This window comes from Typopeltis vanoorti, chromosome 14 (assembly GCF_054136105.1).
Source record: "Typopeltis vanoorti isolate ZY-2024b chromosome 14, IOZ_Tvanoo_1.0, whole genome shotgun sequence".
In the NCBI taxonomy this organism is placed as follows: Eukaryota; Metazoa; Arthropoda; class Arachnida; order Uropygi; family Thelyphonidae; genus Typopeltis; species Typopeltis vanoorti.
Window position 1 is genome coordinate 86,649,289 of NC_143562.1, and position 25,874 is coordinate 86,675,162.

Below are 25,874 nucleotides of genomic sequence, written 5' to 3' on the forward strand. Positions count from 1 at the left end.
AAAGATATTAGAAAAAATGAGAGTAGGTGTAAGCTAATGACTTCAGACAGCAAGGGAGAGAGGAAGGTGAGAGAATGAGAGAGACAGTGGAAGAGAGAAAACTGCAGAAAGTTGAGCGTGTGGAAGCAAGGGATAGAAAGATGAGGGGGGGGGAAGAGCGAGACCGGGAGAGAAAGGATAGAGAAATTGGAAGATGTAAGAGTCAGGGATGCAGTTAGAGAAGGATGAATGAATCTGTTTGGCACATCATATATGGAGATTCGATGATTTGGTGTATGCAGAGAAGAGTGCCAGAGGAGTGCATGCTTGCCTAGTGGAACAATAGAGTGTGTCACTGGTGGTGAAGAGGGGTGAAAATGTGAAGGAGATGACAGTAATGGTTGGGATGAATGACCTGAGATGTGGTGTGAATCATGTAGTGTGAGATTTGAGATTGATGTTAGAGATAGTGCAGCAGAAATGTGACTGGGGAAAGATAGTGAGTGTGTTGACCCGGTATGATAATGTGGAGTGGAAGAGAACAGTGGTAATAACAAATGAGACAATAATAAGAATGTGTAGGAAAAGAGATCTGGAATATGTGGATGCATGGAGTATGTTTGAGGACAGAAGAGACGGATTATATTTGAATACAGAAGGGTGCCGAGAAATTCTTGTTTTCTGGGAAACTGAATATATCATGGCAGGGAAACTAGAAATGTACAGGTGGAATGTAACAGGGATGGCCTCATGTGGGGATAGTAGTTTGATAAATAAGAGGGATATCCTATATAATGAAGCCAAATGAAGGATGAGGAGAATAATAATGGCAATAACAATAATAATGTGGCACTACACTGGTTTTTCTGTATACAAATGCAAGGAGCATTAGAAATAAAGTTAATGAATTTGTAGTATTGACTGACTTAGCCTATTCAAAGGTTGTTGGTAACAGTGAAACTTGGTTAACTGAGAAGGATGTTCTAACAGGGATAGAAATCGTAAGGTATGGCAAATTATTATTATTAACATTTGACCTCCATGGAGTCAAGAGGCTCATCATGGGAGGTATACACACTATTGCACACAATGCTCATCCAACTGTGCTTTAAACTGATTCAATGTGTCTACACCCACAAAACATTCAGGCAATGCATTCCGTTCACCAACCACTCTCCATGCAAAGAGCCTTCTCATCACTCCTCTGCTCACACCCTCCTTATACAGTTTCCAGCGATGGTCTCTTGTTCTACCCTCCCATGCTATTCCATGAAAAATCTCTTCCATGTCAACCTGATAACAACCCTCGACTTGCTTATATAACAAGCTAATTATATGTCTCGATAATATTCCCCCCCCTCTTCCTCCAACTCTACATTCCAAAGACCACTAACCACCTTTGTGAATATTCTCTGGACCTTTTCCAACATATCCTTCTCACCATGAAAACCTGGCAACCAAATCTGTGCACAATAATCCATGAGGACTAATCAAGGCCTTATACCAGGCTTGCACAACTTGATTGTCTTTGAGGGCCAAACCTAACTTAGACCACCTGACACTAAGGGCCAGATCACTTCAGACCTTGAATCTTAGACTAGTCAATTGCAGCTAAACTTAAGTAAATTTGTTAGTAGGTCTACAGTAAATACTAATTAATATGCATATTTAATTTTTTAGAGAGTTACAATTAAAATTATAATCCAAATTATTTACCAACAGATATAACTGAAAAATTTCTCAATAAAAACCACTTAAACATAAACACAAAGTTTACTAATAATTTCACTGAGAATATCACACTTATTCCCAGTGAAATATCAGTGACTGAATGTCACAATGTGACACATTGCATTTCTTTGTTGCCACTATTTTATCAAAGTTTGGTGTCATGTTTGAAGTGGTTGTTCTTAATATGGCCTTTCTTAATATTCTGTCTGTCAACAAGTTAAGAAATGTGGCATATCCCCCTTAGCAAGTTGATTTTCAAACAAACTTAATTTCATTTTGAATGCCTTTATAAGAGACATTAACTGAAAAGCAAACTAATTTTTTCCTTGAAGCTGTAAGCTACAGTCATTCAAGTGACCCAAAATGTCACACAAGAAAAATAAATCTTGATTCCATTCTTCATCCATTATTTCTGGGAATTTTTCCATCTCTTCTTGAGATTCCAAAAATTCAACTAGTTCATTTTTTAAAATGACAAAGCATGACAAAACTTTACCACGGCTCAACCAACGTACATCAGTGTGGTATGGTAGATCCCTGTACTCTGCATCATTTTCTTCTAGAAACGCCTGAAGCATTCTGTGTTTCATACTCCGAGCACAAATATAGTTGACCAGAGCAAATACTACTTTAATCACATTATCAAACTGCAAAACCTTAGAGCATAACACCTGCTAATGAATTAGGCAGTGAATTTTTGTCAATGGTTTATCTGCATACTGTTCAATAAATATTACAGCACCAACATTCTTTCCACACATAGATGGGGCACCATCAGTGCAACTGCTACTAAATACTTGAAATTTAAGGATAGTTTTTTGGTTACACACATCTTTACATTTTCTGCAATCTCCTTTCCTGTTGTTCTTCCTTTCATTGAACACAAACTAGCATGCTCCTCTGTCACCTCAAAATTCTTATTAATGCCTCTTACATATATTAAAAACTGTGCAGTATCTTTCACGTCGGTACTTTCATCCATAGCAAGCGAATAATAGACAAATTCACTAGCTGATTTTTGCAGGTTATCTTTAAGATCCTCGGCAATAGCAGCCACCCTGTTCTGAACAGTCATACGGGACAAACTGATATTTTCAAAATTATTTTTCTTATCAGGACACAATTCGGAAACAGCAATCATTAGACACTTTTTTATCAACTCTTCCTTAGTAAATGATTTGCCAGCACAAACTATGTCTTGTGATATTTTTAAGCTTACCTTTGTGGCAACTTCATTTGCAGATGTCACTTTTTTAAAAGCTTGTTGACCACCGCTAAGGACTTTCAATAACTTTGCTGCTTTTATTTGCTTTTCATTTGCATCCAATTTGCCAAGGTTAGGATGTTTCGATTCAAAATGACCTCTCAGATTGTACTCTTTTGGCACACAGTGATAGATTCCCAGCAAACAATGCACACTATTTTGTCCTTAAACAATATAAAAAAATATTTGTTTGTCCACTCAGGGTTAAATGCTTGATGTTCCAGAAATTGACAATATTAATTACAAAAAACTAATGATGAAAAACTCACAATAATGCAGGTTATGATAACAGTTATATAATGTATTGCTCCAGCTACAACTAACTACTACACTGCCAAAGCCAGTCAAAGCACGGCCAACTTTGTGTAATACGATTCGTTCTCGTTCGTAGACATCAAGTTGTTATTATGGAGATGTAACTTTGAATTTCCCCGCAGCGACACTAGCGCTAACAAAACCTCGAAGCGATTGTAATAATTTGTTATTAAATATGACAGTGGGAATAACTCCAAATGCAATTTATTGTCGAGATGAAAGAAACATGATTGTGACATACATTAATTGCATGAACGTAAACATGCAGAGTCTTAGCAAAAATTTAATTCAAATCGTCTAATTTCACATCATATATGATTAATTTCAATCAGGCACACGGGGCCAAAATAAATAGCATGTGGCCCATATGTTGTGCATGCCTGTATTATACAATGGTATCATAACCTCTCTATTTCTGCATGTCAGGGTCCTCCACATCATTACCATTATCTGATGTGACGTCTTCACAATTTGTGCAATGTGGCCCATGAATTCCAGGTCCTTGTACATCATGACTCCTAGATCTCTCATCTTCTTTACTTCTATTAAACTTTCCCCACAAAGTGTATACTTTGCATTGCATTGTTGCTTACAAAATCTCAAAACCTTACACTTTGCAACACTGAAGTGACAGTTCCACTTACCTGCCTATTCATGCAATCTATTGAAGTCCTCTTGTAAGGCCATAACATCCGCTTGACTCTGAATTGCTCTCCCCCATTTTACATCATCTGCATAACTGCATAAACCCATCCCAATATCATTAACGTACAAATTGAACAACAATGGCCCCAAAACTGATCCATGTGGCACAGCATTAGTGACCTTTCTCTTTCAGGATATCATATCCCCATATACAACTTTCTGATACCTATCCGACAGCCATTAATTGATCCAACTCAGAAGTCTGTTACCTAATCCAAACTGTTTCACTTTATTTAAGAGCTTGTCATGTGGCAGTCTATCAAAGCCTTTGCAAAATCTAAGTGCACCACTGTATATGCATCTCCCATATCCAAGATATCTGTCATCTTGTTATAGTACATAAGTTAGTGAACCATGATTTCAATGATCTCCCCTTAACAAACCAATCACCACAACTCCAGATATACAGGCCAGCTACAGTTTGAAGCTACAGCATGATCATCACCTTTATGCAGTGGAACAATTTTGCCTTCCTTCCACTCCCTTAGAACCTACACTGTTGTAAGACTTTTATTAAACAGGCATGCCAATGCTACTGCCAATTCCCTGGAACACTCCCTTAAGATGCTTTGCAATATGTCATCAAATCCTATCAACTTATTGACATCAAGGTTATTTATTTCCTCAAATACCTCCTGCTCAATCACAATTAAGCCATCTCCACTCCAATGTCCTCTACACTTAATTTCCTCATGATTCCACCATGATCAGGATGAAATAATCCTTATAAATTGATCACTGAATACTCAATCATGTCTTTTGCAGCAGTTACCATTCTACCACTTTCATCCTTTAACTTCATCTTACTATTATCATTGTTCCTTCCACTTGCTACATATCTAAAAAACTCTCTAGGGTTTTTCTTTGCCTAATTTGCCAATTTATGCTCATACTCTACTTTTGTTTTCCTTATTAAGTCACTCTCCTGGTTTGTTCTTTATACTCTTCATGTGACTGATTATTACCATAATTCATCTTGTGTTGCTTCCAAAATATTCTCTTTTTCCAGATTTCAAGCTTAAGCTCTACATTCATCCATTTAACACCTACCTTATTCAGCCCTTTGGCCTTCAGAATATATTAGCATATTGACACTCTTTACGTATTTCTTTGTCAGTTCCCATGCAGCATTTATTTCCTTACTGCTCAACTCCTCGTGCATGTTATAGCTCCAAGCTGTCTCTTAAGCTTGTCATAATCACTAGCCTTGTACTTCCACATATATCCTTTCCTCACAAAAGTCAGTATATGACGAGCCAGAACACAGGCGATTACTTCATGATCACATGACCAATTGGAGGAAAGTGTGAAACCCCTCTCACAATTACATCCTCTGATGAAACGATCAGATCTAGAACTCTCGATCCTCACTTTCCCCCTTTACATACTGCCTGAGACAGTTATTTCGCAAGAACTCGAGAAATTCATTTTCCTTATTGCCAAATGCTATCTCTTCATTCCAATCTATACCATCATAATTAAAATTGCCTGTAATAATTTCCCTTCCTTTGTTCACTAATCCACACTGTTTATATATTTCTTCATCACCACCCTCCACATTCCCAGGTTACTATAACAATATCCAACTAAATATATCTTCCTCTCAACCCCCACGTTACACCACACTGCCTCATAACTATTGGCACTATTTCTCCCTTTCTACCTTATGTGGACCCCTGCTATCAGCAGCACCCCCCCTTCCTCCCCTTTCTAACCTCACAAAAAATACTGTATCCTTCCATTTCTACTTCCGTTACGATACCATCTTCATTCAACCATGTTTCACTTACTCCAATGATGTGGGGACGAATAAACTCAATCACTGAAACCATTTTATCTCCCTTATTTCTGATACTTCTGGCATTTGTAAACAAACACAGCAGTTCATGTTTAGATTTATAGCCAGTCGAAGCCATGTGTTAGTTGTGATTTCACCACCACACCTGCACAATCACCTTTATCACCACTTACCACATATATCTGATCAGTCTTAACCCACATCGCAATATACTCCATCTTCAAGAGCTCCCCCAGTTTCCCTGTTCCAGGGTGATTTAGTGCAACTCATTATAAGAGATGAATTGTGCCCTCTCAGGGTGGAAAATAACAGTGGAGATAACATGAATGGCTTTGAGAGCATGTGGTGTAAGATAGATGTTTATAACACAAGATATTTAGTAGGACCAGGGAAGATAATTGATGATGAGCAGGAAATGTTTAGGCAAATTAGTATGGCAAGTGAAAAGCAACTAATCAGTATGAGTGACTTCAACTACAGCAATATAAACTGGGGAAAGGAAATGACAGCATGTAGCAATAAAGGAACTGTATTTTTGGAACTGCATTTTTGGAGACGTGAACGTGAGGATCAAGAGTTTTGGATTTGGTGACAGAATCAGAAGATCTGATTGTGATTGAGACATCATACTTGCTCCTTGTTGGTGAAAGTGACCATGTAGTCCTGACCTTGGAGAATGAACAGACATTTGGGGGTATCAAAACAGAAATAATTTATGTGGAATTAAGGCAGGCGACAATCACAGACTTAGAAACCAGTTTGCAGCAGTACAATGGATGAAAGAATTTGAAGGAGGAAAGGGGGGGGGTAATTAGTGCATGGGAGATACTTAAGAAAAAGTTGTTGACAGCAATGGCAGATTGTATATCTCAAATGAGATGCAATTTGGAGTCAAATGGATGGTATATAGAAAAGGAGAATTGCAGAAATCTATTTGGAGTCAAATGGATGAATGTAGAAAAGGAGAATTGCAGAAGAAAAAGAGATCATTTAACACATACAGTATTTATTTTTTGAGCCAAGATTTTTTTACTTTAATTTTGAGTAAAAAAGTGTGAGCTATATTCGAGTAAATAATGTGTAAAGAGAGAGATTGAGAACAGGTGTATGAGCAATATAGTGCTCAGGCTAGGAAAGTAACTAGTATTGTAAGGAGAGAAAAATTAAAATATAAGAGGAGAGTAACACTGCAATCTAAGTAGAATCCCAAGGAGTTTTTAACTCAACTGTGGTGAGTAGGAGAAAAAATGATAGTGGCCGGGTTACCTTGCTATATGGAGATGGAAATCAGGTGACCAAGCAGATGACATAGTATTTATTCGAATATAACATCAGCACATATATCTCGTACCCCTGGTTTTACTTTATGAAAAAATAAATTTAAAAAGTTTTGCATATGCTTTGCACACACAAAAAAGTTTACAACTTTAAGAAATAGATAATGAATGTTGCTATGGCAGTTTCAGATATTTTGAAATTCGATTGAAGAGAATCAGCATTTCAAATTGGAGGTATCAGGAATAATAATAATAATAATAATAATAATTCAACAATCATCAACTTGCCTTTTTTGCCGAGTTACATGATCTTTTGTTAACACTACACCAGTCATATGCATAGAGATGGAAGCAACCAGTAGAGGGTGGGGAGTGAGAGCATTGACTACTACTAGATCTTGGATTGCAAGAGGCAGGGGATGGAGAGGTGAGGTTTAGGTTCTATACAGCGTGAATGATTTCACCAGAAATAATTGCCAACATTTTTTTAAAAGCTACCATGTCTAATGCCCTGGATGGGAGCGAAAATGATGATATTTCAGGGTGCAAGATATACGCGAGGGTGTTATATTCGAATAAATACTATGCCATCTGCTTGGTCACCTGATTTCCATCTCCATATAGCAAGGTACCCTGCCACTATCATTTTTCCTCCTACTCACCAAGAGTTTTGAGAGAATGTACTAATATAAGAGGAGAGTGGCACTGCAATCTAAGTAGAATCCCAAGGAGTTTTTTCGACTCAACTGTGGTGAGTAGGAGGAAAAATGATAGTGACCGGATTACCTTGTTATATGGAAATGGAAATCAGGTGACCAAGCAGATGACATAGTTGAACTATTTAATGGTCACTTTATTAGAGTCTTTCATCCTGGTACAGCAAGCAATATTCTTAGAAGGATAATGAGTGATGAAGTGTTAGAAGTGAAGGAAGAGGATGTATTCTTAATACTGAGTATGCTAAATGCTAATAAGGCAGGAGACCTAGATAAAGTTTCACCATGTGCTTTACAGGAATGTGCTATGTAATTGACTGTGCATTAGGTTGGCTGTTTAATGCAAGCTTTGCAATGAGATAAGTTCCTGTGGAGTGAAAGGAGGGTAAGATAGTACCTTTGCATATGGGTGGCAGCGGAATGGCGGTATCAAACTATAGACCTGTTTGAATTTCTTATGTAATTGTTAAGATTTTGAAGAAATTGAAAAGCTTTTATACAGAATTAGGCAGATGAGGGCAATATTATTTATGCATGCTAGCACGGGGTTGTTAAAGGGCATTCTTGTTTTAGTAATCTGGTAACATTTTACAGTAGAGTAACAAGAGCAGTGGATGTGGCTAAAGAATACATTGTCATTTTTTTAATGTTTTGTTTTGATTTTTCAAAGAGCTTGTATACAGAATTAGACAGATGAGGGCAATATTATTTATGCATGCTAGCATGGGGGTTGTTAAAGGGCATTCTTGTTTTAGTAATCTGGTAACATTTTACAGTAGAGTAACAAGAGCAGTGGATGTGGCTAAAGCATACACTGTCATTTTTTTAATTTTTTTTTTGATTTTTCAGACATTTGACAGGTTGCCACATGACAAGTTGATTTTTAAGTTGCAACATATGGGTTTGGATATCAGGTTAGTGGAATGGATTGGTAATTGGCTCTCTGGTGGATATCAGAGAGTTGTATATGGGAAAGCAGTATTAGCCTAGGATGTTACAAGTAGGGAGTTCCACAGGATTCAGTACTGTGACCATTGCTGTTTAATCTTTGTCAAATAATATTGTCACAGGACTACAGGGAGATGTTCAATTGTTTGCAGTTGATTTGAAGCTTGGGAAGATTATCAACAATAGCTAATAGAAGGTTATTTGCCTTCTATTAGTTCAACAGGATTTGAATAAGCTGGAAAATATAAAATATGGGCAAACAAATGGGGATATCAGTTTAATTCAATTAAATGTAAGGCTTTAAAATTTGGGATCCACAGATGGGATGCTTCATGTTTACATGGTAGGTTTATAGTGGAAAAAGTGAGGGAAGCAAGGATCAGGGATCTTAGGGTGATTGCAATAGAGATTTGAAGTTCTGAGTGCAAAAGGTTGTGAAGACATCTCAGACACTTCAATAAAGGTAGGAACCGGTCTGGGTAGTGCTCTTCCCATAATGCATAGTATTATACATGTCTATAAGGATATGTGCCTTGCATTATGAGATGGTAAGGCAATTAATCTGAAGTCATTAGCCTCTATATCTAGTAGTCCAGTCATTTAACCAAGAATATAATTTCTTGGCATCTTTAATTTATAGTATAAGCAAGTAAAAATACTTTCAACATATATCAGAGAATTGCTACAATGTTGAAAAGAACATTGACTATGAGAGATAAAAGTGTGGTAGTCCCATTGTATAAAGCTTTGATCAGATCACATCTGGATTTCTGTGCTCAGATCTGGTCACTGGGATTTGAAGGGGATGAAGTAACCTTGGAGATAAAGAGACAAATAACAAAAATGATATCAGGACCAGTGGTGGCTGGTGAAAATTTTAAGTGGGGGTGCTGCATATATAAATATAAAACTTTTTTTCCTAATCAGTAACAGATTTATTAATAAATAAATTTACATATTAAAAAATTGCTTTATTAAAAATATTTCATTCTCACCACGAACAAACACCAATAATAAAAGTTTCGTATCAATAGCAATGACAAGCGCAAACGAATATCGGCGTTATTTGTTTCGAGTAACGATAATTGAAAATATATAAATCTTTTCATATTTTCAATGGTGACACTCATCATAAGTCTGCCTTGTACCTATAATAAATAAATAATTATATGTTATTTTAACAAAATTAAATAAGATTTACAAAAAATAGTTCACCACGCACACACATCAATAACAAACGTTTCATCATCATCATCATGCATATCAAGGCTTTAGGCCTAGCAGCCATTGTTGAATCGTTTAAGAGGACGTCCTGATTTTCTTTTTCCTAATGGCTTGTATTTTAAGGCTTGTTTTGGTAATCTTTCTGTGTTCATTTTTTGAACGTGTTCCATCCATTTATGCTTATATTTCTTAATTTTTTTCTATTACTGGTTCTTGGTTTAATTCTTTCATAATTTCTTCATTTCTTTTGTGATCAAATACAGTATACTTTGCAGTTTTTATCAAAAATTTCATTTCTGCTGTTGTTAATCTTTGTTTGTCTTTTTGTTTTACTGTACATATTTAGCTTCCATACTTAGGACTGGTAGGGCTAATGTATTCTATACTTTTAGTCCGGTTTGTTTTTGAACTAGGTTTGGTTTAAATATAGAGTTAATTACACCTGTTATTTTTAAATATTTTGCAATTTTTACATTTATATCTTTTTTTCATTTTCATATGTGATCGTACATCCTAGGTAGTTAAATGAATTCACCTGTTCTAAGATCTTGTTATCTATTACTATTTTAGTTCTTGCTGGAGTTCTATTTTTTAGTTCTATTTTATGTCCTTTAAAGGCCATAGATTTTGATTTTTCTGTTGATATTATTATTATTATTATTATTCAGGCCTCCATGGAGTCAGAAGACTCATCGTGGAAGGTCCTTCTTAAGAACATAAAGTCTGTCAAGATTCATCGAGGGGAGGTCCCCCTTAAGAAACACAAAATCTATCATACCACTGATTAAACTCATTGACCATTCTCCCTCTCACCACTCCGTCAGGCAATGCATTCCACGGCTCAACCACCCTCCACACAAAGAAACCACTCCTCACTCTCTTGCTCACAGTTTCCTTTCGTAACTTCCAGGGATGGCCTCTTGTCATCACTCCTTCCCGCTGTTCAACCAAGCGAAAGAACTCCCCAGTGTCAACCCTGTAACCACCTCTCAACAGTTTAAAAATACTCAATCATATCACCTCTCCTTCTTGCATCCACCAAACTCTGCAGTCCACATTCTCTCAGCCGATCCTCATAACTATCCTTGTACAGTCCTGAAACAATCTTTGTCATCCGTCTTTGAATCCTTTCCACAGTTAATTTATCCCCTTCAAATCCTGGTGACCAAATCTGAGAACAATAGTCTAAGTGTGGTCTGATCAGAGACTTATACAACGTAATGATAACCCTCTTATCTCTGCAGGTCAGTATCCTTCTCATAATTGCAGCAATCCTCTGTGTTACCTTCACCACCTTTGTAATATGTCCCCTAAATTTCAGGTTTCTATCAATCATCAACCCCAGATCTCTTGTCTCTCCTACTTCCTTCAGCATAACTCCTCCTGTAGAGTATGCAGCATCCCATCGATGTTTCCAAAACCTCAAGACCTTACATATTACTGCATTAAACCAAAACCCCCATTCATTTGCCCATCTATCTAGCTTATTCAAATCCTCTTGCAGGGTTACCACATCTGCACTATTACTAATAACCCTTCCCAGCTTCGCATCATCCGCAAACAACTGAATATCCCATTGCAATCCACTGGCAATGTCATTGATATAAAGGTTAAACAATATAGGTCCTAGTACTGAGCCCTGTGGGACCCCACTTGTAATCCTCTGCCTCCTTGAAACTGCTCCACCATACACAACTCTCTGATACCTATCAGACAGCAAATCCTGAATCCAGTTGACCAATCTGACATCCAGACCCATGTGCTGCAACTTAAATATCAGCTTATCATGTGGCACCCTGTCAAATGCCCTCGCTAAGTCTAAGAAAATGGCAGTATTTGCCTTTCCCTTATCTAATGCTCTTGTAACTTTATCATAAAAGGCTAACATATTGTTAAAACAAGAGCGCCCTTTCACAAATCCATGTTGACTCTCACAGATAACATTACCCTCATCTTCCCAGTGCTGTATACGGTCCCACACTCCTTTTTCCAAGATCTTAACAACTATAATAAAATTAGTTTAATCCTTTTTCCAAGTGTGAGCAAACAAAGTTTACGCCTGAAAGTATCTTCTGGACTGGGGTAAGGTGGTACAACACCAGGAAACTCATTGCAAAGGTGGAGAAAGCTACCAACTCTCCTATCTCAGTATTTCCTATAATACAAAACACATCTCCTTGCGGATATGTCTAATGTTATGCATTAAGGGAAGGGCCACTACCCGGACTAGTTTCGACCTTTTTTGAGGTCTCTTCAGTGGGAGTCAGGCCCAAGTGGAGATACCAGGCATTAGCATTAGCAGGTCATCTCTACCTATAGGAGTTGCCAAATGGTGTGCCACCCTTTTTTAATAAATTACTCTGGATGTAGAAAAAGATGTTGAAAGTTTATTTTTCACTAGGTTAGAGTATAATGCTCACACTGAAAAAGGATTAAACTAATTTTATTATACTCTAACCAAGTGAAAAATAAACTTTCAACATCTTTCTCTAAATCCAGAGTAATTTATTAAAAAAGGGTGGCACACCATTTGGCAAACTCCTATAGGTAGAGATGACCTGCTAATGCTTCTGCCTGGTATCTCTACTTGGGCCTGGCTCCCACTGAAGAGACCTCAATAAAGGTCAAAACTAGTCTGGGTAGTGGCCCTTCCCTTAATGCATAACATTAGACATATCCGCAGGGAGATGTGTTTTGCATTATAGGAAATACTGAGATAGGAGTTTTGGTAGCTTTCTCCACCTTTGCAACGAGTTGTCCTGGTGTTGTACCACCTTACCCCAGTCTTGAAGATACTTTCAGGTGCAAACTTTGTTTGCTCACACTTGGAAAAAGGATTAAACTAATTTTATTATACTCTAACCAAGTGAAAAATAAACTTTCAACATCTTAACAACTACTGATGACACACAGACTGGCCTATAATTAGACACTTCCAGTCTGTTGCCACCCTTATGCAATGGCACTATCTTACCTCCTTCCATTTCATGGGCACCTTTCCGAAACCAGACTTTCATTGAAAAGCCAGGTTAAAGGCACTGAATTTGTAATTGTTATTTGGTTGTCAGCAAAGAGGAGAGTGTTTAAGTTTACTGTAGGAAAAAATTTAATTCCTTGATGTAAATTTTTATTCCAGTTTATTATTATTTCATTTAAGTAGATATTAAAAAGTTGCTGAGAGGGGACATCCATGTCAGACCCATTGGTTTATCTCTCTCGTATATGAGAGCTCATGATTTAATCTTATATGTATTTGATAACAAAAGAAACAAACTATGAATGAAAAAACTATGAAATAAAACAAAATATGAAACAAACGTTTCATTATCTCACAGAAATAACGCGCGCAATAATAAGATACACTGGCCAGACAGCAGTGTATCTAATGCCATAACGTGTAATGACAAGCGCAAACGAATATCGGCGTTAGATTACAATGCATTTGTTTTGTAATCTAAAGCGTTAATCAAAAACTATTCAGTCAATGTCAAAAAACATAAGCTGTAACCTTTAACATGTTGTACTGCATTTATATAATGTTGTAAGCATTGTTATTTATAAACACAAACAAAATTTATTTTTTTCATTTCTTCCTTGGGATGCTGCAGTGTCGCAGTGCTTATGTATGGGCCGCCACTGATCAGGACTATACAATGTTGATTATGAGGACAGACTAAGAGTATGCAGAGTTTGATGGACAGAAGAAAAAGAGGAGGAAACGATTGAGACATTTAATCTATTGAGGATTATTATCGTGTTAACATTGAGGAGATTTTTCATATGGTAGAACAAGGGAAAGGAGCAAGGACAAGAGGGAATCCCTGGAAGTTGCAAATGGGAGTGGTGAGTAAAAGGGTAAAAAAAAAGGAGTTTTTTGCATGGAGAGTGGTAGGAGCATGGAATACATTGCCTGAGAGGGTGGCTAATGTGCAGTGGATGAGTTTAAGGAGTGGTATGATCGACTTTGTGTTGATCATGGAGGCCAGGAAAATAATAATTATAATAATAATAATAAATACACTATATCCTTCTATTTCTATTCCTGCCAGTAGTTCAACTCCTTTATTCCTGATACTCCTAGTATTTATATAAAGAAACATCAGTGAATTGTCAGTATCAGTTTATACTTGGCTGTCTTGCTACTACACATAAGGAGAGATTCCATTCTACATATACTTTTATTGTTTTAATTTTTTAATTTCCAACTGTATTATGCTGGTGATTATCCATGATACATGAATCAAAATATTTGTAATTAATCTATGTTAATTAAATAATTTTTCTACTGCATTTACATGAACTCATGCAGAATTTTGAATAACACAGTTATCTCTTACTAAACATGCATCTAGATTACTATAGTGAGATCTGTTTTGATTTGAAGATCTAAATTAACTTTGCAGAAGGTATAACAGAGTCAGATAACAAAAATTATATCTAAACTGGACAAGGTTAGTTATAAGAATAGACTGAGGGCATGCAAACAATACATTGAGATGATGTGTAAGCAAAATGAGATTAGAAGATAGTGACAGTGGCTCTTAACATCTCCAATTATGCTGGAGGTGTTAAGAATCACTATCTGTTAGGTCGACTTATCTGAAATTCTACTTGCATTCAACAGCTGCATTTCTCAATATTATTATTATTATTATTCAGGTCTCCATGGAGTCTTTTGACTCCATGGAGACCTGAATAATGGGAGGTCCTTCCTAAGAACACAAAGTCTGTCAATACTCATTGAGGGGAGGTCCCCCCCCCCTAAGAAACACAAGGTCTATCATACCACTCCTTAAACTCATTGACCGTTCTCGCACTCACCACTCCATCAGGCAATGCATTCCACGGCTCAATGCATTCCACCCTCCACGCAAAGAAACCACTCCTCACCTTCTTACTCACAGTTTCCTTTTGCAACTTATCTAGTAATATGTCTAATCAGCATATATTTCTGAAATATTCTCACACCATCTCCTTTTCCTAACTATTCGCGCTCACCAATGAACATACATTCGCAAAGACTAAGTTGTACAAAATTACTCATATAAAAATTAAACTAAGGACTAACAGCTGTCTCCATTATTGTACCACAGTCACCAATGACCTAAAAATAAACACTTAATAAACTATGCTTATATATGAATAAAAACACACCCAAACAAAATTCATCTAACACACTATACAGATATATAGATAAAAATTAATAAAATAAATTATCTTCTTAGGAGGAAATGAAGTCATGTTTTATCACTACAGTGTCTCCAATACTCAGATCTTGTTGCAAATCTAGTAATAATAACAATAATAAGAAAAATAATTTGTGCAAAGATGGATGTATAAGCAAGATCTTCAAAGAACTGTGTACTAGATAACAAATTATATGAAAGGTTTCCAAGGTAGCATAACAGCTGAAATAGAAATTAGATTAAAAGTTGAAATGGACTTATTAGTTATGTTACAACTTACTTCTTGTAGTAATTTTTTTATTGGTAAATTTATGTGCCACATTTTTACAATGAGAATTTTGATACTGCTTGAAACCTGGGCGTTTATTCACATATTGTTCAGATCCTTTCTTTAACATTATATTGTGGCAATCTTTCTTTGGAGTAGCTTGTGCAGTTTTATTACTGATACCAGGCTTATTTCTATTAAGTATGTCAATTTTCTCACTGCAGTTATATTCATTTGAAACATCATTATAATTACTTCTGCTAATTTCAGCCTTCTTCATGCATCTCTCATTTTGTGCTGAAATAATTTTTTTTTTTTCATCTTCCACACATACTTTTTCCTTCTTGCTGAAATCAACCTTCTTTGCTTTAATTTTAGGCTTATAATCCTTCTGTTTATGTCTTATTGTACTCTGATCATGAATTTTTTTCTGCCTTTGTTCTACATAATTCAAATCAGTTCTGTTATTCCTGATATTGTCTTTATGCTGAGCTGATAACTTTAAACTGGATCCTTTTCTACTTACTGGTTCACTATTTTTGTAAGAATTGCTTTTATTAGCTTTATTCACTTCATGATGACCTCCATATTGTCGTAATGGACTATGAAAATGCTCTTCTCCATTTATTATTCTTTTCAAATCAGACTTGTATTCTTCGTGTACTATTGAAGCTAGACAAAGCTGTTCTTCTCCACGTGTTTTTCTACTATCACTGAAATCAGACTTCTTCTTCATAAATATGCATTCAGGATTATTCTGTTTAGATTTATTTGGTTTAAAATGCTTCTGTTCTTTGCTGTTACTACTTGGTCTACTAATTTTGGTCTGCATCTCTTGCTTTTCATACATTGTTGATATATAAGTCTTCTCTTCTCCATATTTTCTTTCTTCTGTGTTTCTCGCTCTAGGAGACTTGATTCCATTGTTCATATGATTACCATGTTTGTATTCTTTTGAAACATTTTTCCCTTTTCTTTGTGCCATTTCAGTGTTAACCAAACCAGTTAAGTTATTCATTTGAGTCCTTTCACCAGATCCAATATATGCTAATCCATCCTCTCCATATATTCTTATTTTTCTATTACTGGGCTCACTATTTTTTTTTTTTATCTTTGATGAGACACAATTCTGTTTATATGAGGCATGAATATAATCACTTCTATCACATGCATCTTTTCTGATTGTTTGATCATGTTTGTGGCTGTTGGTAGTGATTCGAAAATGGCCTGAATAACAAGCAGATTGATCTTCAGTAATTCTTCCACCATTCTATAAGAAAAATTACATTTATTTTATTAAATGGAAAATGGATATAGCATTCTCTTTTACTGCAAAAATTATAATGGCTAAAAGTTTTATATTACAAGACATAAAAACTAATAACATTTTCTTTAATCATTTTAAGCATATAAAAATGATATCAGTTACTAAACCATTATCTGGACATAATGAAAACAGCAACAAGCAGTCTGTCGGAAGCATATAGACAGAACATATCCTATCCAATAATTTCCCAATGATCTATTATTAAATGTTTTTCAGTGGCTACTGCTGAGGATGATTAAGAAGGGAAAAATGAGATTGCTGATTAGAGAAGAGATCCAAGAACATGATGGACTAATGTTAGTTATTTATAAGAATGAGTGTGTGAATTTTTTTAGAGTGGTTATCATTGGTTTGTGTGCACATGCGCACGCAAATATCTGTGTGTTGAAAGTTTATTTTCCACTTGGTTAGACTATAATAAATTTAGTTTAATCCTTTATCCAAGTGTTAGCAAACAAAGTTTGCACCTGAAGGTACTTCAAGACTGAGGCAACTCGTAGCAAAGGTGGACCAAGCTCTCATCACTCCTTGTCTTAATATCTCTCTTAATGCAAAGCACATCTTCTTGTGGATATGTATAATGTTATGCATTAAGGGAAGGGCCACTACCCAGACTGTTTTCCCTTTGTTTAAGTGCGGAGATACTTCTCCAAAAACTCGTAAAATTCCCCGGATCACCCAATAATGAACAACCCGCAGGATCAGAAAGTCAGAAACTCAATGTTATTCCCCTCAGTAACAGGCTCGCCCTGCCACTGAGAAGAACTCTGAGAACCAATTGGCTCTACACCATGGCAGACTTCCCCACCACCGCTCATTTGCTAATCTGGAAGGGTAACAGCAACAGCCGTGCCTCAGTTAACTTCACAAGCTACAGCATTGCCATTCATTACCCCACCACTCAGACCCTGAGTGACAGCAACAGCCAAGCCTCAGTTAAAACTTCATGGGCTACAGCATTGCCATTCATCACCCAAGCTTCCAACCGGTTTCAACCTTTATTGAGGTCTAGTCAGTGGAGCCAGGCCCAGAAGTGGAGATACCAAGGCAGAAGCAATGGAGAGGTCATCTTTACTTATACAAGCTGCCAAAAGCTGTACCACCTTATTATTACATTGCTACGAGTTGCCTCAGTTTTGAAGTATCTTCAGGTGCAAACTTTTTGATAACACTTGGATAAAGGATTAAACTAAATTTATTATAGTCTAACCAAGTGGAAAATAAACTTCCAACATCTTTCTCTGAATCCAGAGTAATGTAATAATAAGGTGGTACACCTTTTGGCAACTCGTATAAGTAAAGATGACCTCTCCATTGCTTCTGCCTTGGTATCTCCACTTCTGGGCCTGGCTCCACTGACGAGACCTCAATAAAGGTGGAAACTGGTCTGGGTAGTGGCCTTCCCTTAATGCATAACATTATACATATCCACAAGGAAATGTGTTTTGCATTAAGGGAGATACTAAGACAGGGACTGATGAGTCCACCTTTGCTACGAGTTGCCTCAGTCTTGAAGTATTTTGAGGCGCAAACTTTGTTTGCTAGACCTGGTAATACAGATGGTAGTGACTTTGAAATCTATAATCAAATTAGCCAAGCAAATAAGAAAAGGGTGATTATTATGGGTAATTTTGACAATATAGACTGGGATGATAAGATAGCAACTGGAAATAAAGAAAAGGAGTTTCTTGAGTTTTTGAGGTACAACTACCTCAAACAGTATGTAACAGAGGGCACACGAGGACTGAGGGTCTTAGATGTGATCATGTCATCAGAGGATGTAATTATAAATGAGGTGTCAAATCACCCACCAGTTGGTGACAGTGACCACGACGTGATTACCTGAGTGATTGTCAGCAGTGTGAGGACCTCTGTAAGAAAAGGGTATATGTGGAACTGGAAGGCTGGTGATTATGAGGAGATCAGGAGACAGTTTGCAGGTGTAGCATGGAATGAGGAGTTAGCTGGAAAAGAGATCAATGCAGCTTGGGGATATTCAAGAACTATCTAGTAGAAGCAATGTCTAAATGTATTCCAAGGGTCAGAAGGTTAAATAAGGTAGGTGTGAAATGGATGAATGAAAAGATTAAGCATGCGATAAAGAGGAAAAAGCATTATGAAAGCAGCATAAGAAAAGTGGTAATAACTAATTCTATGAGGATTACAAAGACCAGGCAAGGAGGGTGACTTGGTTGGTAAGGGTAGCAAAAGTAAAGTATAAGCAGCAGTTAGTTAATGAAGCCAAAAAGAATCTTAGGGAGTTCTTTCGAGATGCTGCCAGCAAAAAAAAGAATGAATATGGAAGGATGACATTCATTGGAGAAAATGGTATAAATACAACTGCTGTGGAAGATATAGTGGAGATACTTAATGAACAGTTCATAAAGGTCTTTCAAGCAGCAGTGATTGTGTGTATGAAGATAAAGTATATTGCGATGTGAATGGTGAAGTTGAGACTGAGCAGATATATGTGGTAAGTGGTGATAAAGGTAATTGGCCAGGTGTGGTGTGGAAATTACAACCAACACATGGCTTGGACAGGATTGGCTATAGACCTAAAAATGAACTGCTGTGTTTGTTTACAAATGACAGAAGTATCAGAAATAAGGGGAGGATGAAATGGTTTCAGTGACTGAGTTTATTCCCCAAAATCAATGGAATAAGTGAAACATGGTTGAATGAAGATATCGTAACAAGAATAGAAATGGAAGGATAGAGTATTTTTTTGCAAGGAGAGAAGGAGCAAGAAGGGAGGGAGAAGTGCCGCTGATAATACCAGGGAAATTAAGTCCACATAAGGTAGACATAAAAGAGGGAAATAGTGGCAATAGTTATGAGGCAGTGTGGTGTAACGTGGAGGTTGAAAGTAAGACATATTTAGTTGGATGTTGTTATAGATCTGAGAATGTGGAGTGCGGTGATGAAAAAATGTGTAAACAACTTGGATTAATGAACAAAGGAAGGGTAATTATTATGGGTGATTTTAATTATGCGGTATAGATTGGAACGAAAGCATTTGGGAATAAGGAAAATGAATTTCTCGAGTTCTTGAGAGATTACTATCTCAGGGATTATATAAAAGAGGGCATTCAAGGATCGAGAGTTCTAGATCTAATCATTTCATTGGAGGATGTGATTATGGGAGGGGGGGGGTTCACATTTTACTCCAGTTGGTGAAAGTGATCATGAAGTAATCATCTGTGTTGTGGCTAGTCATATGTAGACTTTTGTAAAGAAAAGATATATGTGGAATTATAAGGCTGGTTGTTTCTTTCTTTTAAGGTTGCATAGTGGTCAGCAATCACAGTGAAGATTTATGGAGACACAACATACGTGTTAGAATAATTACTTTACTTAACATTAAGCAAGTAATAATTGACCTTTCAACCTCTGTGAAGTCATCATCAGGAAACATACAAATGTACAATATTATTATTATTATGGGAAACTCCAAGGAGTCTTAAGACTCATCGAGGGAGACCCTAAACATCATGTCAAGAACAACTATTCAGCATCCACACAGTATCTATCATACTTTGCTTTGAACTCATTTACAGTCATGGCACCCACAACAAACTCATGCAGCTTATTCCACTCATTCACCACTCTCCAAGTAAAAAAACCTAGTTCTAACACCCTTGCTAACTACACTCTTGCTCAGCTTCCATGGATGGCACCTAGTTCTCCCACCTGTTCTGAAAAATTTCCTCTGAATTGATCTTGTAAAAACCTTTCAGTAATTTGAATGTCTCAATCATATCACCCCTTTTCTGCCTATCAACCAATTTCTGTAATCCACAGATCTTCAACCTGTTCTTGTAAGGTTCATTCCATAGACCAGCTATCATCTTGGTCACTCGCCTCTGGATCCTCTCTACCTACTCCCCATTAAGAAGAAACCCTGGCACCCAGATCTGAGCACAGTAGTCAAGATGGGGTCTTATCAAGGCTCGATAAAGAGGAACAATAACTTGCTTGTCTCTGCTCGTCAAAGTATTCTTCAGTACCCAAGTGATCTGATGAACTCATTTAGCCACTTTTGCAATGTGCCCCCTAAACTTCAACTCCCTATCTACCAACACTCCCAAATCCATGGCTTCATCAATCTCCTGGTACAGTTCCACCAATTTGGTATACTGTTGCTAATCTTTTCACCCCAAAATGCATAACCTTACACTTTGCCACATTAAACTGACATCCATTCTCCTTAGCCCAGTCTTCCAATCTATCGAAATAATCCGCAAAATTTTTACATCATCTGCATTCACTATTGCTCTACCCAACTTTGCTTCTTAAGCAAATAAATTAACAGTTCCTCTCAGATCCTTTCCTGTATCGTTAATGAACAAATTAAATAGCAGTGATCCAAGAACAGAACCATGCAGCACACCACTAGTCACAGCCCTTCTTTTGGACTCTACTCCTGAATAAACTAATCTCTGGAATCTCTCCATCAATCACCCTCCTATCCATCTCACCAACCCTATATCCATCCCCATATGCTGCAATTTACTGATTAGAATTCCATGTGGTATCCTGTCAAAGGTCTTAGCAAGGTCAGTATCACTGTAAACCCATTTCCCTTATCCAGTTCTGCCGTCACCTTGTTATAAAACTTGAGCAAGTTATTGAGGCATGATCTACCCTTCACAAAAACCATGCTGTCCCCCCCCATACGGTATCCCATCATCATCTATCCATTCCTGTATTTTGCTCTTGACTGCTTTCTCCAAAACCTTGATGATTCCTGATATGCTGGTTGATCGGTAATTTGCAACAGCAGTCTTGGAGCCTCCTTTATGCAATGGAACTATTTTCCCCTCTTTCCACCCCCCTCAGGACTAACCCAGATCTGAGACTCAAATTAAACAAAATGGTCAAGGGCACTGACAATTCTTTTGCCGCTTCACATAAGACCCGAGCTGGTATGCCATCCAATCCCACAGATGTATTCACATTAAGGTTTGTAATATACTATTCACCTTCATTTCATTCACCTACATTCCTGTATAAGCTATTGGTTCCCTCATTCCTGCAATATCACTACCTGTATGATATATTTTTGCAAAGTGCTCGCTTAGTAATTCTACTATTTCAACTGATTCAGTTACCTCCTTACCATCAGCATTCCTTAAAATTATTCTGCCGTATACATTATTTCTTTTACTTGAAGAATATTGAAAGAACTGTTTGGGATTCTCTTTAGCTTGTGTTACTAATTTCCTTTCATAATCTGCTTTTACTTTTCTTACCATTGAGGAGGTTGGCCCTAAGATCCAAAGAAAATCCTAGGGAATTTTTTAGCTATGTGGCCAGTAGGAGGAGAAATAACTCTGGAAGAATGATATTGTGGGATAAAAATGGGAATAGAGTGACTGATGCAGAGGAAATAGTGGAATTGTTCAATGAACACTTTACTGGAGTATTTCATCCTAGAGGAGTCAGTTTTAATGCTAGAGGGATAGGGCTGGTTCGAGGTTTAGAGGTACAGGAGGAGAGTGTGTTTCAGATACTGAGTACTCTGGATGTCAGTAAAGCTTTGGGACTCAATGGTATTTCACCACGAGTTTTGAGAGAATGTGCCAGGGAACTGACAGTGCCTTTAACCTGGCTTTTCAATGAAAGTCTGGCTTCGGCAAAGGTGCCCAGGGGATGGAAGGAAGGTAAGATAGTGCCATTGCATAAGGGTGGTAACAGACAGGAAGTGTCTAATTATAGGCCAGTCTGTGTGTCATCAGTAGTTGTTAAGATCTTGGAGAAAGTAGTGAGGGACCATATACAACATTGGGCAGATGAGGGTAATGTTATCTGTGAGAGTCAACATGGATTTGTGAAAGGGCACTCTTGTTTTAGCAATATGCTAGCCTTTTATAATAAAGTTACAAGAACCTTAGATGAGGGAAAGGCATATACTGCAATTTTCTTAGACTTAGCAAAGGCATTTGACAGGGTGCCACATGATAAGCTGATATTTAAGTTGCAGCACATGGGTCTGGATGTCAGATTGGTCAACTGGATTCAGGATTGGCTGTCTGATAGGCATCAGAGAGTTGTGTAAGGGGATATTCAGATGTTTGCGGATGATGCGAAGCTAGGAAGGATTATTAGTAAAAGTGCAGATGTGGTAGTCCTGCAAGAGGATTTGAATAAGCTAGATAGATGGGCAAATGAATGGGGTTTTGGTTTAATGCAGTTTAAATGTAAGGTCTTGAGGTTTGGGAAACATCAATGGGATGCTGCATACTCTACAGGAGGAGTTATGCTGAAGGAAGTAGGGGAGACAAGAGATCTGGGGTTGATGGTTGATAGAAACCTGAAGTTTAGGGGACATATTGCAAAGGTGGTGAAGGTAACACAGAGGATTGCTGCAATTATGAGAAGGACACTGACCTGCAGAGATAAGAGGGTTATCATTCCGTTGTATAAGTCTCTGATCAGACCACACTTGGACTATTGTTCTCAGATTTGTTCTCCAGGATTTGAAGGGGATAAATTAACTGTGGAAAGGATACAAAGACGGATGACAAAGATGGTTTCAGGACTGTACAAGGATAGTTACGAGGATCGGCTGAGGGAATGTAGACTGCAGAGTTTGGTGGATAGAAGAAGGAGAGGTGATATGATTGAGACTTTTAAACTTTTGAGAGGTGGTTACAGGGTTGACACTCAGAAGTTCTTTTGCTTGGTTGAACAGCGGGACAGAGTGATGACAAGAGGCCATCCCTGGAAGTTACGAAAGGAAACTGTCAGTAAGAGGGTTAGGAGTGGTTTCTTTGCGTGGAGGGTGGTTGAACCGTGGAATGCATTGCCTGATGGAGTGGTGAGAGCGAGAACGGTCAATAAGTTTAAGGAGTGGTATGATAGACTTTGTGTTTCTTAGGGGGGATCTCCCCTCGATGAGTCTTGACAGACTTTATGTTCTTAGGAAGGATCTCCCACGATGAGTCTTTTGACTCCATGGAGGCCTGAATAATAATAATAATAATAATTGCCCTTCTGGTCTGTGCTTTATATTGTTCATGTTCCTGCAGGTCAGCTTTCTCCTTAAATTCCCTCCACAGTTGTTTCTTTTTTTGCAGCTCAAGCTTAATGGTGTTATTCATCCATTTAACCCCCACTTGATTTACTATCTGGACTCTAGGTATGCACTCAGCCATTACCTCCTTCAAATTCTCCTTTACCACTTCCCATGCACTATCAACATCCAGCCCTTGCAGTTTTACATGCCATGGCACTGAACCAAGCAATCTCATAAGTTTGTTATACTTACCGGGCTGGTAAGTATAACAAACTAAATGTCTCTCCAGTTGGTGGCAACGTGGTCATATTCATTACAGTCAAATTCTCAAATGCAAATACTAGGTCAAGCACTCTCGAACCCCTAGCATATTCCATTACATGTTGTCTCAGGTAGTTATCCCTCAGTAACTGCATAAAATCCACTTCCTTCCTCCCATGTGTTCTCACCTCCTTCCAATCAATGTTACCATACTTGAAATCCCCCCATAATAATTACATGTCCTCCACTCATTGAGTTTATTTGCCTATGCATACTATCCCCATCATTTATTCTATTGTCTGGTCTATAGCAGCACTCAACTGTATATTTTGTTCTGCTGGCCTCAATTTGCACCAAATAGCCTCAAATGTGCTATTTTCACTATCCTGCAGTTGAACTTCTATTCTCTTTGGCTGCAGTTCATCAGCTATCATTAATAACACTTCTCCCCCATTCTTTTCTCTCTGTCCCTCCTGAACACACTATACTCTTCACATTCTATCCCACTAACTATGTCATCTTCTGTCAGCCATGTCTCACTAACTTATACTAACTATCCCATTCTGGTTTGTTGTCCTTCATACTAGCTCAGGCGTATTATACACATTCTTACATTCAACTGCCTCACTGATGTCTGCATATCCATTCAACAGCCCCCCCCCCCCAATAGCTCTAGTTTCCCTGATTCTGCACATCCACTTTCACTTGATTCAGCAGCAACACTTTTTCCAGTCTCCACACACCAAATCCATTCAGATGCAAACCGTCCTTCTTGTATAAATTCTTTCGTCCATCAAACTCACTCCACACATCCACAAACTCCTCCTGCATAACCTGCACATAGAGTCATTCGCAATTATGTCCCTCCTTCTGAACTCTACTCTGTCATACTGCAGCAACAGACTCACCATCTTAACAATCTCACTCTTTTCTTTTGCTACCTCTAGTAATTCCTTCAAATCCTCTCTCATAGCAAATTTTTCACCTTTAAATCATTAGTTCCTACCACTACTTCATTTCTTTCACCCTATGCTTTTGTGCTCTAATAGCCTCACTCACATCATTAATTTAACATACAATATACAAGCTACATGCCACTGAACTATACAAAAGTCAAATAAATTTAAATGTTTGTTAATCATTTTTCCTAGCCTGACCACTGGTTAGAAAATGAACAGGCTCTGAACCAAGAATTTGAAATCAATAACCAAACATTTGTAAAAAAAATGGCTACAATAAAAAAACAGATCACAAGATCCTCCATAAAAATGCCATTAAAAGCAAAAAAGGATTACGAGAATGCCATGCCATACCCTACATTAGGGGCATTTCAGAAAAAAATAGAACAGAACACTACTTAAATGCAACATCAAACATCAACAACAACACTACTTAAAGACAACCTTCAAAACCCCCAGCAAAACAAAGAAATTTACTTAGCTCCTCCACCAAAGATCTTCTTCCATACCTTGCCCACCCAGGGGTTTACAAAATTCAATGTACCTGTAACCTACCTTATATAGGGGAAATAGGATGCACCATCCCAATCAGAAAAGATGAACATAAGTCAAGTGATGTGAAGTCATACCACCTTTACCATGATTTGCCCTAGTCCTGAAAATACTTCAGGCCCAAACTTTGTTTGCTTACACTTGGATAAAAGATTAAACCAAGTAATAATTTCTTGGTATCTTTAATTTATAGCATAACCAAGTGGAAAAACTTTCAACAGTCTTAAACATCCTTGCTAATCACCCTCTCACGCAATTTCCATGGATGACCTCTCATTCTCTCCCTTCTTGCCAAGTACTGAAAAAAGTCTTCAATATCAATCCTATAAAATCCCCTTAATAACTT

At 37.5% G+C, this 25,874-nt stretch overlaps 1 protein-coding gene across 3 annotated transcripts in view; it reads right to left on the reverse strand.

The window, feature by feature from the left end:
• LOC150099728 (uncharacterized) overlaps positions 1-25,874 on the reverse strand; it is a 178,126-nt gene that overhangs the window by 134,923 nt on the left and 17,329 nt on the right. For all 3 annotated transcript variants that reach the window (XM_090404047.1, XM_090404045.1, XM_090404046.1), the window contains exon 2: positions 15,424-16,681. In XM_090404047.1, coding sequence (XP_090260173.1) covers positions 15,424-16,681 — 1,258 coding nt within the window. The remainder of the gene's footprint in view (positions 1-15,423; positions 16,682-25,874) is intronic.